Raw genomic sequence first — 15,551 nt, 5'->3', positions numbered from 1 at the left:
TTCCCCCTTGCTCTACCCCTACATGTCCTTGTAAAAAACCCTACCTAGAAAAGTCCTAATCTAACCGGAAGAAATGTAGCTTAGTTTTGTTACTTGGCAGCACCCACGACTGTACCATACTGGTGCTCTGCTGCTCTTATCTCTTGTCTTCACAAAAGCAAGCAGCACACACTGGAAGTGTGCAAACGTACCTGCAGGGAAGCTGACAGCAGGACCAAGAACACGAAACAGACTTGAGATAAATGTTCATCCTTCTAAACAGACGTATTTGTAAAGAACATTCCTGTATTATCTGCTCTGCAAGCTGAGCCAACCTTCAGGGTTTGAGCTGAATTCATATGCGAACCAGCTGCAGTCCACCCCCTGATCACTTACAGTGTATTTTAAGGAAAAAGTCTTTAAAATACCAACATTTCAGGAACAAAGAGAAAAGGTGTTTAAGGAGATAAGGAGGAACTGAACTATTCTGGCAAATCTCACCCAGTCTAATGTAATCTAAGAAAGAGACTCTATTTGCACAGTTCACTGAAGGGCTGTATTTACTATTCCTTATACCTTAAAGCATATGTTAATTGCCACATGTCATGCTGAAAATAGATGAAGCACTTTTTATGGTGTATGATGCTTATTCAGGAGTTGCGCATCTCCAAATGCAGAAATGAAACTGAAGTTTGAGTTGTCAGATGATGATCTGATGAATGCCAAGAGCTTCCTTAGGCTCACCAGCAAGAGAGGACAGAAGAGCAGAGCCACTCTGCCCACCACCAGTGACAGGACACCCTCTCACCTCCAAATGAATCCTGTCACCTCATGATTCCACTTCATTTTTTGATTGTGCTACTTCTGTGCACAAACACAGCCTGACAATAAGCCTGCAGCGGGTTCACACCTCTCAGCTCATCCTGGTTTAGATTAACTTTGATGCAGTTTCTAAAGGTCTCTCACTTTTACAATCCCAAACTTTGGTGCTTTGGTTTTCATTTTAAAATAGGAAAAAATAACAGAGAGAAACCAAGAAGTTGTCTTGTTTCTTCGTGTTCCCCACCATCTCATTTTCCTCCCTGACTCTGCAGACAGACAGATTTCAATCACTTCTGGAGTAATCACGGTCTTTCCTTCAGCACGCAAACCGAGGGACACTCAATAAGGAAGGCAAAGGTCTGTGCCCAGACACATTAACACGTGTGAGAAGGGCAAGACACCTGCGGCAGGCACAGAGCCAGCCGGGTGCAGACCCCCGAGAGCCTTCACAACTTTGGCCGAAACAAATCACAGCTCGTTTTCAGCTCGGAAACCTGCAGCGAGAGCTTCAGCAGCAGCGCAGGGCTGGGGCTGAGCCGCAGCTCGGGTAAAGGTGAGGAAGCCCGGGCTGTTTATGTCGCACACCCGCTGAACGTACCAACACTCACCTAAACACAAGGGCACACGCCCGCTCCTCCTGCCCCACGGCCGAGGAGAGCGGCTCGGCCTGCTCCGGCGCCGCAGTCCTGCCCAGAGAGGGCACGGCACCAACCGAGAGGTGCGTGTGTTCCCTAACAGCTTAGTAATAAGGGTGTTGGTAGGAAGTTTTCCTCCCTTCCTCCCCTCTCTTCTAAAACAAAAACCCTCCCTTTACTAAACACGTACTGTAGCAACAGCGTCCCTGGGCATTCCCGATCTCCCTGCCCTCCCCTCTGCTGCAGGAGGAAATAAAGCCGGCACTGATCTCAAAGTTGACGGCAGGGCTGCAGAAGTTGTGCCACACAGCAACACCCACAGCCTGAAACAGAAAACCCTCCGTCCCCACCGCGGCAGCTGTAACGCTGGCGGGGCTCCCCTTCGCTACCGGGAGGCGGACACCGGGACGGGGCTTCGCGGGGGAAGCCGAACAGAACCCGGGTCCGGCGGGTGGGACACAAGAGGCACAGCAATACCCGCATGGACTGTCTGGGGAGCGATGTCCCCAGCGCGGGTCCTCACACCCCGCTGATCCCTGCGGCACCGGCGCTGCCCCCGGCGAGATCAGGGGCTCCCCGAACCCGGGGTGGCCCCTCGAAGGATGCGATCGAGCCGGGGGCAGCGAGGCGATATGGGCTGTGCCAAGCCAGGGCTCACCTGCCCGCCCCGGGGGGAGAGCGGCGGCAGCGGGAGGGGAGCGGAGGGACGGGCGGTCACCGGGACCGGGGCACAGCGCCTGCCCCCGGCGGGGGCATCCCTTAGAGCAGCTCGGGCCCGGGCGGAGGATTGGGGAGAGGAAGGCGCCGGCGGGGTCGCTCACCAGATGAAGTCGGTGCAGTGGCTGCAGAACGTGGGCTGCTTGAAGAAGCGCGCGATGAATTTGTGCTCCTTCACCTCGTGCACGTTCTTCTGCCTCAGGGCTCCCTTGCGAGCGAAGCGCCGCGCCGCGTCCGGGGCCGCGCCGGGCTCGGAGCCCGGGAACACGTCGGCCATAGCGCCCTCCTCTCCTCCACCACCGCCGCCCCCCCTCCTCTCCTGCCGGCAGCCGGCAGTCACCGCCCCGCACAGTCCGCCCCGTCCGGCGGCTGCCGAGGCTCTGGCGAACGGCGGCGCTGGGCGCTGCCTCCGGCTCCCGCGCCTGACGTCGGAGCGGCGCGTAGGGAGCGGGAGGAGGATCCCGGCCCCGGGCCCGCGCCGGCTGCTCCGCCCGCGGGGTGAGCGAACCCCCGGCCGCCGGCGGGGCGGGGCGGAGCGGAACGGAACGGCCCCGCTCCGGGCCCGCCCCTGGAGCCTGGGCAGAGGAGGCGGGGTGGGGGTGTCAGCACCTGCTGCCTCCCGTCAGCGGCCCTCGCCCCGCCGCATGGGCTCAGCGGGGTCGCAGGGCTGCGCGCACCGCCCCGGGTCTCCGCGCACACGGGTTCCTCGCACGCATTGGCACGGAGCGGCTCCGTTCCGTGCCTCGCCCGCGGGCAGCAGCTGCCTCCCTTCACACACCCCCCCCCGCTCCGGCCATGGAAACTGACACCGCGGCCCTCGGCAGCCGCCGGCCCGCTGCCCCTCGCCGCTGCAGCACCGCCTCCTGCCGCCTTCCCTCCGTGCAGCTGCTGCACCGGGCCCCAGGCACCCCGCCCTCCACCGGCTTCCTGCACCCACCGTCGGGCGGGCTGTTGCACCACAACAGGCAGCGGGGCAGCCCAGGCGCGCTCCTCCTCAAACCTTTCCGCTTCCTGCACGTCCCAAACCCAAAAGCACGCGTGCAGACGGTGTCCGGGGCCGCTCCGAACAGCCGCACATCACACACCACCACCAGGCGGTCCAGGGAAGAGTGGCCTCACCCTCGCACCCCACTTACCTTTAATTTACCCTCAATTAAATGTGTAGGAAACACACAGCAAGACTTTCCCACCAGTTCATCCATCCAACACAAGCACAAAAGGCCTTTACTGTGTTTTTATGCATCACACCAACAATGTAATAAAGTATTCTATAAGATAATGTATCATGAGATCTATTATTCATCTTTGTCTATTCACATAACACATGAAATGGTCACAAGTCTCTCGAGACAGAAACATTATCTGCCTGTGGCACACCTACATCCTCATACAGCAATCTCCACAGGTTCAGAAAAACACCACATAAAACATGACTGCATTAACATAAAACCACAATATCTGCCTCAAATAAAGAAAACAAGGGCTAATCATATATTTTTATCATGTTTTTAATAAGTGTTATTCCCATGGCTACAAGTCTTTACCTATGGGAAACATGCACATTAAAAGCTTCTCTACCCCTATATATCATGGCAATAGACTCACAAGTCTGTCTGTGTAAGCACATGTAGTGTGTTTTATTTCACAAGAATGAGAGCAAGCTAATTAAGTCAAATTAAGTCTATTTTTTCCCTGATGGGAGAAGTGCACATGGATATTTACCACAAAACAGAAACAACTCGTTACACACTATCTTACTCTTGCTTTTAAAACCTAGTGCCAGCCCAGCCAAACAGGCAAGTCCATGGTATTTCATCAAATAACTGATGACAGGGTTAACCCCTTTAAGCTTTATTCTTAACCTATAGAATCAAAGCAGGTGCCCTATAAACTGTTTCCATATGCCTGTGCTTCATGGACTATTATTTTACAAGCAAGTGCTTTTAAATTTGATCTGAAAATAAAAAAAATAGAAACATTTTTTATTTGGTTTCTACCTATTCTACACACTTCAAATCTCTTATTCCTCTTCTGAGGAAATGGATTTTTCTTGCCTTAATTAACTTATGCCAAAGCATGAAGAGCACTAAGAAACATTTTGTTCTCTCATTAAGTGTTCTATCAAGAAATATGGAATGTATTTAGTTCCATCCCTTTAGTGCTGGATTACAAACAGCTATTGAAACTGGAGATTCTGAACCACACGCAACTCGCATTACATCAGATTTGGGGTAATCTCTGTATTTGGTTATTCCTTAAAATCTCACAAACCTGCTGAATCATCTTGGATTCCTGTTTCTTTCCTGAGAGTGACCCTGCTCAAGATTCATCCACTGAAACACAGTCGAGTTGTCAGTTCCAGGCTCTTAGTTCCAGCACCAGGAAATTGTTAGGCCCCGGGGAAGAGCCAGACAACACCAGTCGTGACATACCACGATCACATTAGGATCACTTTGCCTCTGTAAAGCAACCGTTTTATCTCAAACCTAATGATGATTTGTGCATTGTGATTATACACATCAGCCAAGAGAAAAAATCTGTTATGTCTGCATCAGTGCTCTGACGAGCATGTAAACCACTACCACACAATCATCCCTGACAGCATATAACTCCTCTTACTGCTGTATTTCGAATACATACCACTTACACAGTGCTTTTTTGTAGCTATATATATATTAATCTTGTCTTATATCCTTATATTCAAACGTCAAGAATTGTCATGATGACCAAGATACTACAAGGAGATACTGTGTTCCATTCACCAGGCCCTTCTGGTACATGCTATTGTAATACTAGCATCCTCTTGCTGGGAGGCTTTTAATTGCTTAGCCACCCATTTTTCCTACTCTGCACTCAGGTCCTGCGGGTGATGCTGCTCCTTCCTCTACACATTACTGGAGGAAAGACGTCTGCCACCTCTTCTGAGGACACACATTCCCCACCAGCAGCCCATGACTTGTTCTTTAGCTTAGGGTAGTGTTTGCAATTTGTTTCTGATTCAGGCCATGTGGACAAGGAGTCAGCATGATTGTTGTTTGTGTTCAGGTTATTAAATCAGAGCACCAGCTTTTCCAGTCTCCTGGCAAGCAGCTTCAGTATTCCTGACTCCAAAGTGCCATTTACAGGGTCTTGTGATGATAAATTTACTCCTATATGAATATGTGGATAATCTCCTAGAGAGTTCTTCCCCCATAGAAATTCCCATTGGATGGCTAATGAGGTTTTTTCTCTGAAGAATCTGATTACTGCTGTGACAAGCATAACTTCTCAAGCCTGTTCTATATTTGCATCGATACCATGCCAGGTCTGTAAGTGCAAGCATCTGTGTTCATTCTGAAAGAGGCTTCTCAGTCATTCTGCTGCCTGTGAAATGCCTTCTCTTTTTACTCATCTGCTGGGTCAGCATGTTACTGCTTGTATCATTTTTGGATCAAAAAGCAATAAAAAAGTGTCTCCTTCCTAAAGGAAAAGTGTCTGGATTGTTCTGGCCCTATTCACGTGTGCTGCACTGCGTCAACTCAAAGACAAAGCCAAGGAGAACACCTTTATCAAGTTCTTTGGCAGTTGTGGCCCTCTTTTATTATTTCCTGCTTGTGAGAAATACTCAACAAACAGGAGTCACTTCCTGCTTGAGACCTATAAGGAAGTCCACAACCTAATTTCTCCTCACATTTCAAAGCAAATTACAACCACTTCCTTTTCTAGAGAGTTATCAGAGCAAATAGCTATTTCCCAAATCCCCTTTAGGAAGGATAACGTGATCGTTGCAAACCTGCTGCCTGAAAATGATTTGCTTCACTCAGTCTCATTTTCCAAAGGAATTTCCATACAGTCAGGTTATGAGGCATTTCTACCAGGAATACTGATTTGCCATAATGAAGTCAAAAGCAATTATCAGCTTCCACTAATAGAAGGACTTCAGAGTAGGAATTCAGACGCCAGGTTTTCTTGATGTCTTTGTCCATGCAGCACATACTTTGTTTGAAATCACCTACAGAGTTCAGTATTGAAGCTCCCATTCATAAGTTTGTCATGTTTTGACCAGTAATTATGGGATAATGCCCACTACTCCTATGGGTTTTCCTGGTCCTACCACACTTCATTAACACACTGTTTGTTGTTTTTGCCCAGACACTTTGGCAACAATGTTTCCTAAAGGTTTCCCTCAGAAAAAGGTAGGATGTCCCAAATATATATATATATATTCTGATATATATATATTATAAATAAACACACTTGTGTATTTGCATGTCTGTTATCCCAGTGGTGAGAAGGAGGTAGAAATGTTTTGTCTCTGTGTATCAACACCAGTTTCTGCATCTTTTTGTGTCTTTCTACATCTGTGCGCTTGCAGTCTGCACAACTCTACCTGTGTCTCTGTATTCACACTGATTCTCTGCCCTTTTGCCCTCAAAGTTACCCAGATTGCAGGTTGGGAAATACTGGGTTATTAGATTTGATTAGTAAATTATCCCGCAGACAGCTTGCTTACACACAGTAGTGCTAATGTGAAAGCCTGAATGTATGTATTAAACTATGGTAAAAAAGAAGACTAAGTGCAGAAGAAAAGCCCTATGAGAAATGAAATATCACAGAAAAATATATTTCGGAGAAAACCTGCTGGAAAAAACTGGTATCTTATAATAACTAATAACTAATACCATAATAACTAAACATCTAATAGTAACTAATCATTTGCCAGGGTTGAAATTGCAGATCATTGAGACGTCCTAATCAAAAAAATCCTGTCTCCCTTTGTGACATGTAAATGATGCCATTATTCCAACTCGAGTTTCCTGGAAATTGGTGCCAACCCTATTCCTCCTGCAGACAGCTTGTAGCTGCCTCTGAATTATTCTCACAGCAGTTCTCCATAGAATTGGAAATAAATGGCTGATGATATACAGAACATTGCATGTAAATACATCCTTTTTCAGTATCAGTGTTCTCATCAGAATAGTGAGTGACAACCTATTGCTTTCTTTTCTTATATTTCAGGTGTATTAGGAGCACGGTAAAATATTTCCTAGTTTTATAGCTGAATCAGAGCTTGAATGCTGTTCTGCACTGAAATGCGATGGGGGTCCTTTGGGATGTTTCATGAGGTTTTTTCTCTTTCTAGATTGTATAAATAAGCATCTCTGCCTCAGCTGGAGGATTTGCTATCATTGTTGTTTTGCAGCTTTTGTCCTTCCCACCAGCAATCACTCTGGAAACTTTTGAACATCTCTACCAAAAAGCAATTCACATTCCTTTGAGTGCATCAGAACAATTCTCTTGTGTAGGCAAGTTTTCAGCCTTTAACTGTATATGGAAAAAAAAGCAGACTCAAACTTTGAAATACGAACGAAGCACTGAGAGGACGCAGAAGAAAAACAAACCTCTCTTGTACCAACTGAACAAGGGAGCCTTTATTATTTATTCAGAGAAACATGGCACACAGATTTGTAAGAAACAAAGTAGGTGGGTTTTGCCAGAGACAACTGAATCCCAGGAGAACCAAACACAGGAAGCCAGTGCTGGTGCAGGATGGTTCCACTGGCTCAGGGCAGCGAGGAGGCCTGGGAGAGACCAACAGTGGGTGTTACTAACCACAGACCTCAGGCAATGCTCAGAAAGTGAGAGATTCTTAGGAGGAAGTACCATACCTGCTTGCCCTTTTCTCACTTCTTCTTAGGTGTGTGCCTGTGGTCCCTGTTACAGACAAACTGCTCGAGATGGGTTAGATGGGCCCTGCCTGAACCAGCATCACCACTTCTGTGGCCTTCCTTTTTTAATTTAATTAAAAAGGATATGTGATATAGCACTACCAGTTGATGAAAAGTTACCCTCCAAACACTGTTTTCCCAGTCTTTTTACATTAAAAGGATGAGCTAAACATGGAGGGTTTAATTCTGCAGGTAAAAGGAACTGCATACACATCTATAGGCGATCCCCTGAAAGTAAAATACGTCTACCAAAAACCGGTTGGGATAGCAGAGTCACTAAGCCATTCTGAAGCCTTTTCCTGATAGCCTGATGGACTTTCCAGTGCGCTTTTCTGACACTAAACTGACAAAGAGTAAATTACTTTATACTGCTTGTTTGCTGGAAAACACCCATTTTGGAATACCAGCACGACTAGCACTAGATAGCTCCGTATCTATCTGCTATCTATCTGTCTATGGAGCTATCTGCTATGCCTGGATGGCATAGCAGGACAGCACGTACAGTTTCCTTATGCTAGTCATGGGCCATACCATCCCACTGGCACTGAAGTCAAAGTGCACTCTAAAATCTAAGTGCACCACTGCAATATGAACAGAAAGTGGTATATTTTATTTACCATATTCCCACATAGCTTCTATTGAAAGGGATGACAATTTTGCAAGAGTAAGCTGAGTTGAATTTTGCCATATGAAGCTGAAGTGTAAACAGGCATTATATATATTGCACTTGAAATTACTTTTGACAGCTGAATACCATTTACCACAGATACAAGAAATAGTAACTTTCATGTTGCATTTGAATTATTCTAGAGAATAGATGAGAGAGGCAAACAAAATCGTATCAGCTGGAATATACACGATATTCACTCCTCCTTCTGTGCCACCATTATATTATGACATGTTGACGCAGAGAAAGCAGAGCACCATTTTCAATGGTCTGATTTCCAATTACACCACGTCCGTCTGTGCTCTACACAAGTGTTTACACTTATGGAAACACTAATAACTGAAATGACAAGAGTTTGGCTGGACAAACACAGCTTTAAAATGTTTGTTTGCTTTAGAACTGAGAAGAGAAAACACTGACGCACAAAACCAAGCTGACACTAATTTCACAGACACCATTTCAAAACCCCAAAGTGGCAGTTAACTGAAAGATGAAGCCTGGAAAACCTCTCTGCCACAGAGATGTAACACGAGGAAGGATTCTGTTTCTTAGCATTTAAGTCATTCAACTCCCCACTGGAATTTTCATTTTCCAAAAATCCCAAGAATCTGTCCTTTAATGACAGTACTGACTATTTTTGGTCCTTTAATCCAGTATTGTGGATTAAAGACTGGAAAGATTAGCAGACTAATACATATCATAACAAGGGAACATCTCCTTAGGTTGCACTAAGAAGTCTCATGTTCCCATTCCGTTTCACAAGGCATGATGACCTTAATAGCCCAAACTGCTGTTTGTATGTGAAGAAAATGCTACAGATGCTTAAAATACTTTTGTTCCAGAAAACATAATTTTAACACTGAGACATTTACCCTGCAATGCTGCTGGGGAAAAAAACCTGGGGCAACATTTGGCATGTGCAAGTGCCAATGGAATTTGCTCCAGAGGTATTGTGTCCGATACTGAAAGAGGAGAGATTTAGATTAGATACAAGGAAGATATATGCCTCTTCCCTGTGAGGGTGCTAAGGCACTGGCACAGGGTGCCCAGAGAAGCTGTGGCTGCCCCATCCCTGGCAGTGTTCAAGGCCAGGTTGGACACAGGGGCTTGGAGCAAGCTGCTCTAGTGGAAGGGGTCCCTGCCCGTGGCAGAGGTTGGAACTGGATGAGCTTTAAAGTCCCTTCCAACTGAAACCAGTCTGGGATTCCTTGACTGTGTCACGTCTGTGAGACAAGAGCGAGGCAGCTTGCTTTCTGCACATTTTCAACTTGTATCGTAAATATTTTGCACTTTGTAGAGTACTTGGGATCTGTTCTTTCCAAAACATCTGGGCTTCTCTTTTCAAAACTTGGATTTACAAGAATGTCACTGATATCAGTTCTGGCAATGCTTGAATGATTGCAACCCTATTTCATTCTGTTGCCAAAATGCTGGCAGCATCTTTGTGTCTCCCTGTGCAGTGAAAAATCTCCATGTGCCATGAGTACAGCGACCGGTGATAGCTATTTTTGTTATTTTCACATAAAATTACAAAATAAATGCAAAGCTCCAACAAAAGCCTGGCTGAATCCTGATGCAGATTACAATGCTAGAGTCAGAACTTTCAGAGGTACACACACATGTGGGGATGGTCAGAGCAGCTGAGAGGCTTTCTGGAAACTGAAAGAGCGAGCTGCATTTTCCAAAGAAGCCAATATACCAAAAATGTATTTTAATAAAGTGAGCTCTCTAAAAACCATGGCCTTCATTTAGTTGTCTAAATAGAATTTGAGCCCTTCTGAAAACCTGATTCTAGTTACTGATACTGGCCCCTTCAAAATCTGCTTCCTCTTAGAAAGGCTTCACCCTGGATTTATTGCTGGAGATTAGAGGCTGTCACAAAGGGAAATCAGTTTAGCGAGATCTCCCTCCTCTCTAATGGTCCCCACTATAAAAGTACCATGTTCTGTGGTACAGTAGGAGTCTATTAACAGGATCCAGATGCAGAATAATGCTATGTCACGAGCATCAGCCACAGGCCACCTCGGCAGAGGTGTCTGAGGAGCTTCAGCAGCAGTGTGATTTTTCTAGCAAAATCACTCCAGACAAACCGATCTTCCCTATTGCGTTAGCCCTAAACTCATCCACTTCTGTTTAAATATTCAAGACCACTCCTAAAAATCAGCCTGTAAAAGTCAATGGCCTTCCTTCTGGATCCCACATTTTGTGACATTTTTAGTCCCAAGGCTACATTTTTAGCTTTTTCAGGCTTGTCAATCAACAGTGAAGTGAGGAATTCCGCTTGTTGGAGTACACTTGCTAAGAACAGCAGATTAAAAAGACATGAGGAAAAGTCAGAATCAACCATTTGTGTTGAGTAATAAAGATTGGGGAAAAAATCCTAATCCTCTGCTTTTGTTAACTGCATATAAATGGATTCAAATCATGCATAAAAACATTGATAAAGTCCCATTTAAAAAAGCCCCAAATGAAGCCAGTGACAATACTTGCGCTGGCTTGGGAAGGTTTTGGGTTAGACCGTAAGGGAGATCAGTATCTACTGTTTGATTACACTGTACAGGAGCTGAATCACAAAGAAGGTAAATTTATTCATCTGGAACACTCTGGACTTCTGCCCAGAAAGAATTTAACAGATGATATCCACGGGTTAATAGAGATCATAGGACCTATCTAAATCGACGCTGTCGATTTGTTAGATGATCCCAATGGATGCCTCTGACACAGCCAAATACATCAATTCTAAGCTGATTTTAGACACATACACTTTTCAATGAAGTTTTTAACGTGGATGAATATACCAAAAGCTTTCCTGCTTGTTAATCCTCTTATCCATCATTTGGGAAAACCAAAGAAGGCAGTGAATAAATCTGGTGGTAGCTGGGCTTTCTGACAGCATCATGGGTGCATGCCAAGGGAGGCACAGGCAAGTGAAGAGTGTTCTCATTCTCCCTGAGAAATCCTTTATTGTCAATCCTAGGATGACAGCTAGCAAGGATTGCTCGGCTGGATCACAGAGTGGTAAAATGCCAATGACAGTTCTGTTGTGCTGAAAGTGTAAAGTGCATTCCTGCAGCACACGCTTCCCTTGGAGAGCCTGCATCAGCTCCTGACCAGCTCTGAACTCTCCCCAGCTTGTAAACAAGATGACAACCTGAGGCAATACATATACATACACAGAAATTAAAAACCCCAAGGCCAGATGTTGCTTTCACAGCATGTGGCATTTGGTTTAACAGGAAGCAGAAGGATAATAATGAAGATAATCCTGAAAAGTTTGTTTCAAGCTTGATGAGAAAAAGAACAGTTTGGCTTGAGCTTGGAGAGCACCCTGTCTTTTCTGACCTTGCCATTATGCTGGCTGGCTGCTTCCTTGAGTGCAGTTGTTTATCTCTACATCTCTGCTGAGGGAAAAGGCAAAAAGGTGGGACAAGGCAGAGAAGGGTGAGAAGGTCTGTGTCCTTACTCTGCTTTTATGTCGGCATCTCAAAAGTTGTCCCTCGCAGATCTGTTCACTGTGGATTCAAACTCTCAGAGAGAATAATTTTCCCCCAAGGCTTCATAATTTAACATTCCCCATGAAGAAATGTAACAGAGGATTTTTTAGATGGGGTTTTGATAAATTTACCAGAGGAACAGACTGTTTCACAATATTTAGGTCGCAGTAGGACTGCAAGAGAGATTCTCCGGATTTTCTGTGCAGGAAATGAGAAGGCGGAGAGGGGGAAGGAGATTTCAAGTGCTCTCTGGTTTTGTACACTGTGAGTTTAATGTGTGTGAAAACCAGAACACCTTCATGCCTCTCTCTGTGAGAGAATCTAGGCCTGCTATCACCCAGAGAATTTGTTAATGCCAGCCCTCTGATATCTCAGATTAATGCAGGATTGGGTATTTTCATACTACGCTTCCTGTAAACTGGTGGGTGCTTAAAAGTGATTTAAAGTCAAGGACTAAAATGAGAATTATTTTACTGACTTCAGATAAGACATCCTGAAACATCAGTGCCAACAAGCACTGCAGTTTGCCCCTAAAATATGTTCCTAAGTGAAAATAATCTTTACTTATGTCACCAAGACATAAGGTTCTTTCAGGTCACTGTCTTGTTACTGTGTGCTTACTTCCAACATCTCCAAACACATGATATAGAAACCTTCATTGGAAAATAATACACTGCAAATGGATCTCGGCTTCTGGCTGGCTATTATTATTTTGCTAATAATAATATACCTGCAAACCATCTATGCATTAAAACATGAAATGCAGGTGATATAAAACAAGTCAGAATGGTCTCAACTTGTCCAGAACCAAAAGCAATTCTTTTTATTGGAGGCTAAAAATGACTCAGTTTACCTTCTTACTTTTTGTTATCTCTTTGGTGCAATGGAGCACTCACTTCAATATTGGATGTGTTGAGTAGAGGTGATAAAAATGTTTGTGCAGTGCATAAATAAACTTTGAACAAATATTAATAGAACTATCTTGGCAACATGAAGGCTAATGATTGGACCCATGACTTAACACCTGCTCCCACAGAGGAACATGGATACGTCCGTTTGCCATCTGGCCATCACCTCTTCATACTCCCGAGGAGAAATGGGTGTACACATGAAAACCCAGCAGCTGACACGTGAAACAAAAGGAACAAAAGGAATCTGAATATCTTATCTTTGCAGTAAAAAGACATGATTGTTGGTCCAAGTACAGTCCCAAGGCCAGCGTTCATGTCAGAAAGAGTGCCTCAGAAAGCAAGTGCTGGCACATAAGGGAGAAATGCATTCAGGCCTCTCTTCAATATTCTCCCTCAGTGTCCCTAATTAATACATTCCCGTGGATTTGAGAAACACCTGCACCTTAAACTGCCTGTGTCGTACATTTTCTGGTTGGAAAACAGCCACAAAATCTTGAGAATGGCGAGTAATGCAGCCCTGACACTTGTTTTTGGAAGGAGAGGCTGCAGGAAGCCTGTGGCAGGATAGGAGGTGTGACCTACCCTACGCTATCAGGAAAATTACTGCATCAACTGGAGGAGCAGAAAAACAGATTAGAGGAAGGACATAAGGTCTGGCTCATTAGCTGAGGAACTGTTACCTCGCACTGACCTTCAGGCTGTCTTGTTCTTGCACACTTTTTGCATATCTCCTGGAGAGACCAATTCCTGTCTGAAAGTCTTTGTCTACCTTATTATTTTGTGTCCTGATTATTCAATGTCTTTTCCTATTGCCATGGCAGCTCCAGTTGACCCCGGTGTCAATGAATGCTGCTGCCGAATAGACTGGTTTTCATCATAACTTTTCTTTTAGCATCTCTTTTGCTCCTTCGCTTCCCTATGACACTTTCACTTCACTTCTAAGGCCTTTGCTGGCTTATCCTCTTCCTCTCTCTTACTCCTTAGTGAAACCATGCTGATTGGCCAGTGATGCTGGTCTTCATCATTTAATTGCTGTCTTTGCAAACACACTCTCCTGATCTCTGCTATGCTGCCCTTTGTATTTTTGTCTGGGCAGGACCACTTCTGCAAAGCCAGTTTGTTCACACCCCTCCTGCATATTCTCCTTTCAGGTGATGCTAGCACAAACCCAGGTAACAACTAGACTGCTGTGATACTGATACTCTGTGTATCGCCCTAGCTGACATCATCTCAGGGTGTTCTCACACTATGTGCTCTGCTTGTAGCTACCATTTCTCGTGATAGTATTTATGTGTTCACTAATGAAATGAAATTTGCTTCATGATTTGGTTTTATAGGAGCTATAATACTAAATAGCACATGTGCTAAAGGAGTGGGTTGGATTTGATGGAAAATTAGATGATATATATAATTGCATATTATCACCAAATACAGAAAGAACTGGGTTGGTTTGCTCATGCTTTGCCAGGGTGATTCCATACAATAATAATTATGTCTTCTCCGGTTAATGGAAAAGACACAGCTATTTGTAATATACACTTTCATGTTTGCATTGCAGAGAAATACATTTGCAGAAAGAATCACAATATTGGCAGTTATTATGCAGTTATGTGAAATGCATACTTAAATATTCATTCCTCTCAAATCCACACACAATTACTCAGTTTTGCTTCCAATTTTAACAGCAGTAAAGTCATCACACAGAAAATCTATGGAAAAATTCATGTGTATGTAATTTAACCCCTTTTTTCCCCTCCTCTTCTTAAAGTACAATAGAAAACTTTTCAGTTCACGTTTACACCTGTATGGTACTTGGTAGAGTACGTTCTGCCATCTGCTGAGCACAGCGAGAAATGCTCGTATGGTCAATGTTGAAATGGATAAAATTGTGCCCATTTATTCCTGGGCTGTTTTAAACATCGAAAAGACTCTAATCAAAGTAGCAGGCGGACCTGAGGATGGATTTAAACCAGAGGCAAGAAAGTTCATTACAGAACTGCAGTCTGTTGGGAAGGGAAAAGATAGTTGTGAAATTTTGCAGAGGAAGAGAAGAGGAAGAAGCAGGCTGGGACAAATGGGAAAATAATCAGATGTAGACACAGAAAATGAAATCAGGGCTTCTTTTCTGCTGATTTAGCAGTGGAACTCTGCCCTTTGGCACTCTGTATTTGGTAAACAGTCTGAGCAGGACATTGCAGCATTGACTTTCAGAGAAGATTAGCGTGTTCCTGATCGCTTAATAATGTTGCTAAGAAGTGTGTTTTAAGTGGAAACAGAGAAACTTTCTAAAACAAAAATAAACAAACTATTTCAGATCACAGCAGTAAGAGTTTGACATAACCTAGCTGCTCGTTAGAGCTTCAAATGTCCCTCACTCCCCCTCACAGGCTGTGAGTCAGCAGGGGAGGAGGATACTGAGATTAGAAACACCAAACTGTGGAACAATGATTACACAAATGTTATTTTGGTTGCACTTCAGATGCTCCTGCAGTTAAAAATCTGCTAAATTAGGAGAACTGCAGTGATCAGAACCTCAGCTGGTACCTGTGGAGTTTTGACTCGATGATCCCAAACTGCAGCGCCAAACCTAATACCCAAAAATATGATTGAAGTCTGAC

At 44.6% G+C, this 15,551-nt stretch overlaps 1 protein-coding gene across 4 annotated transcripts in view; it reads right to left on the bottom strand.

Annotated features, from left to right (window-relative positions):
• PRKCA (protein kinase C alpha) overlaps nucleotides 1-15,551 on the bottom strand; it is a 164,997-nt gene that overhangs the window by 145,470 nt on the left and 3,976 nt on the right. For 2 of the 4 annotated variants that reach the window (XM_062612587.1, XM_062612588.1), the window contains exon 1: nucleotides 2,258-2,669. The exons of 1 other annotated variant lie outside the window; for it this stretch is intronic. In XM_062612587.1, coding sequence (XP_062468571.1) covers nucleotides 2,258-2,430 — 173 coding nt within the window. In that variant the 5' untranslated portion in view covers nucleotides 2,431-2,669. Of the gene's footprint in view, nucleotides 1-2,257; nucleotides 2,670-15,551 lie in introns of those variants that run through there. One more of the 4 variants, XM_062612589.1, reaches the window with a different exon arrangement.

Source organism: Pezoporus occidentalis, unplaced genomic scaffold (genome assembly GCF_034315485.1).
Source record: "Pezoporus occidentalis ecotype Australia unplaced genomic scaffold, CSIRO_AGI_Poc_V1 ctg160, whole genome shotgun sequence".
Lineage (NCBI taxonomy): Eukaryota > Metazoa > Chordata > Aves > Psittaciformes > Psittacidae > Pezoporus > Pezoporus occidentalis.
Note: the sequence above shows the minus strand (reverse complement) of the source record. Positions and strands in the feature narration are given on the sequence as shown.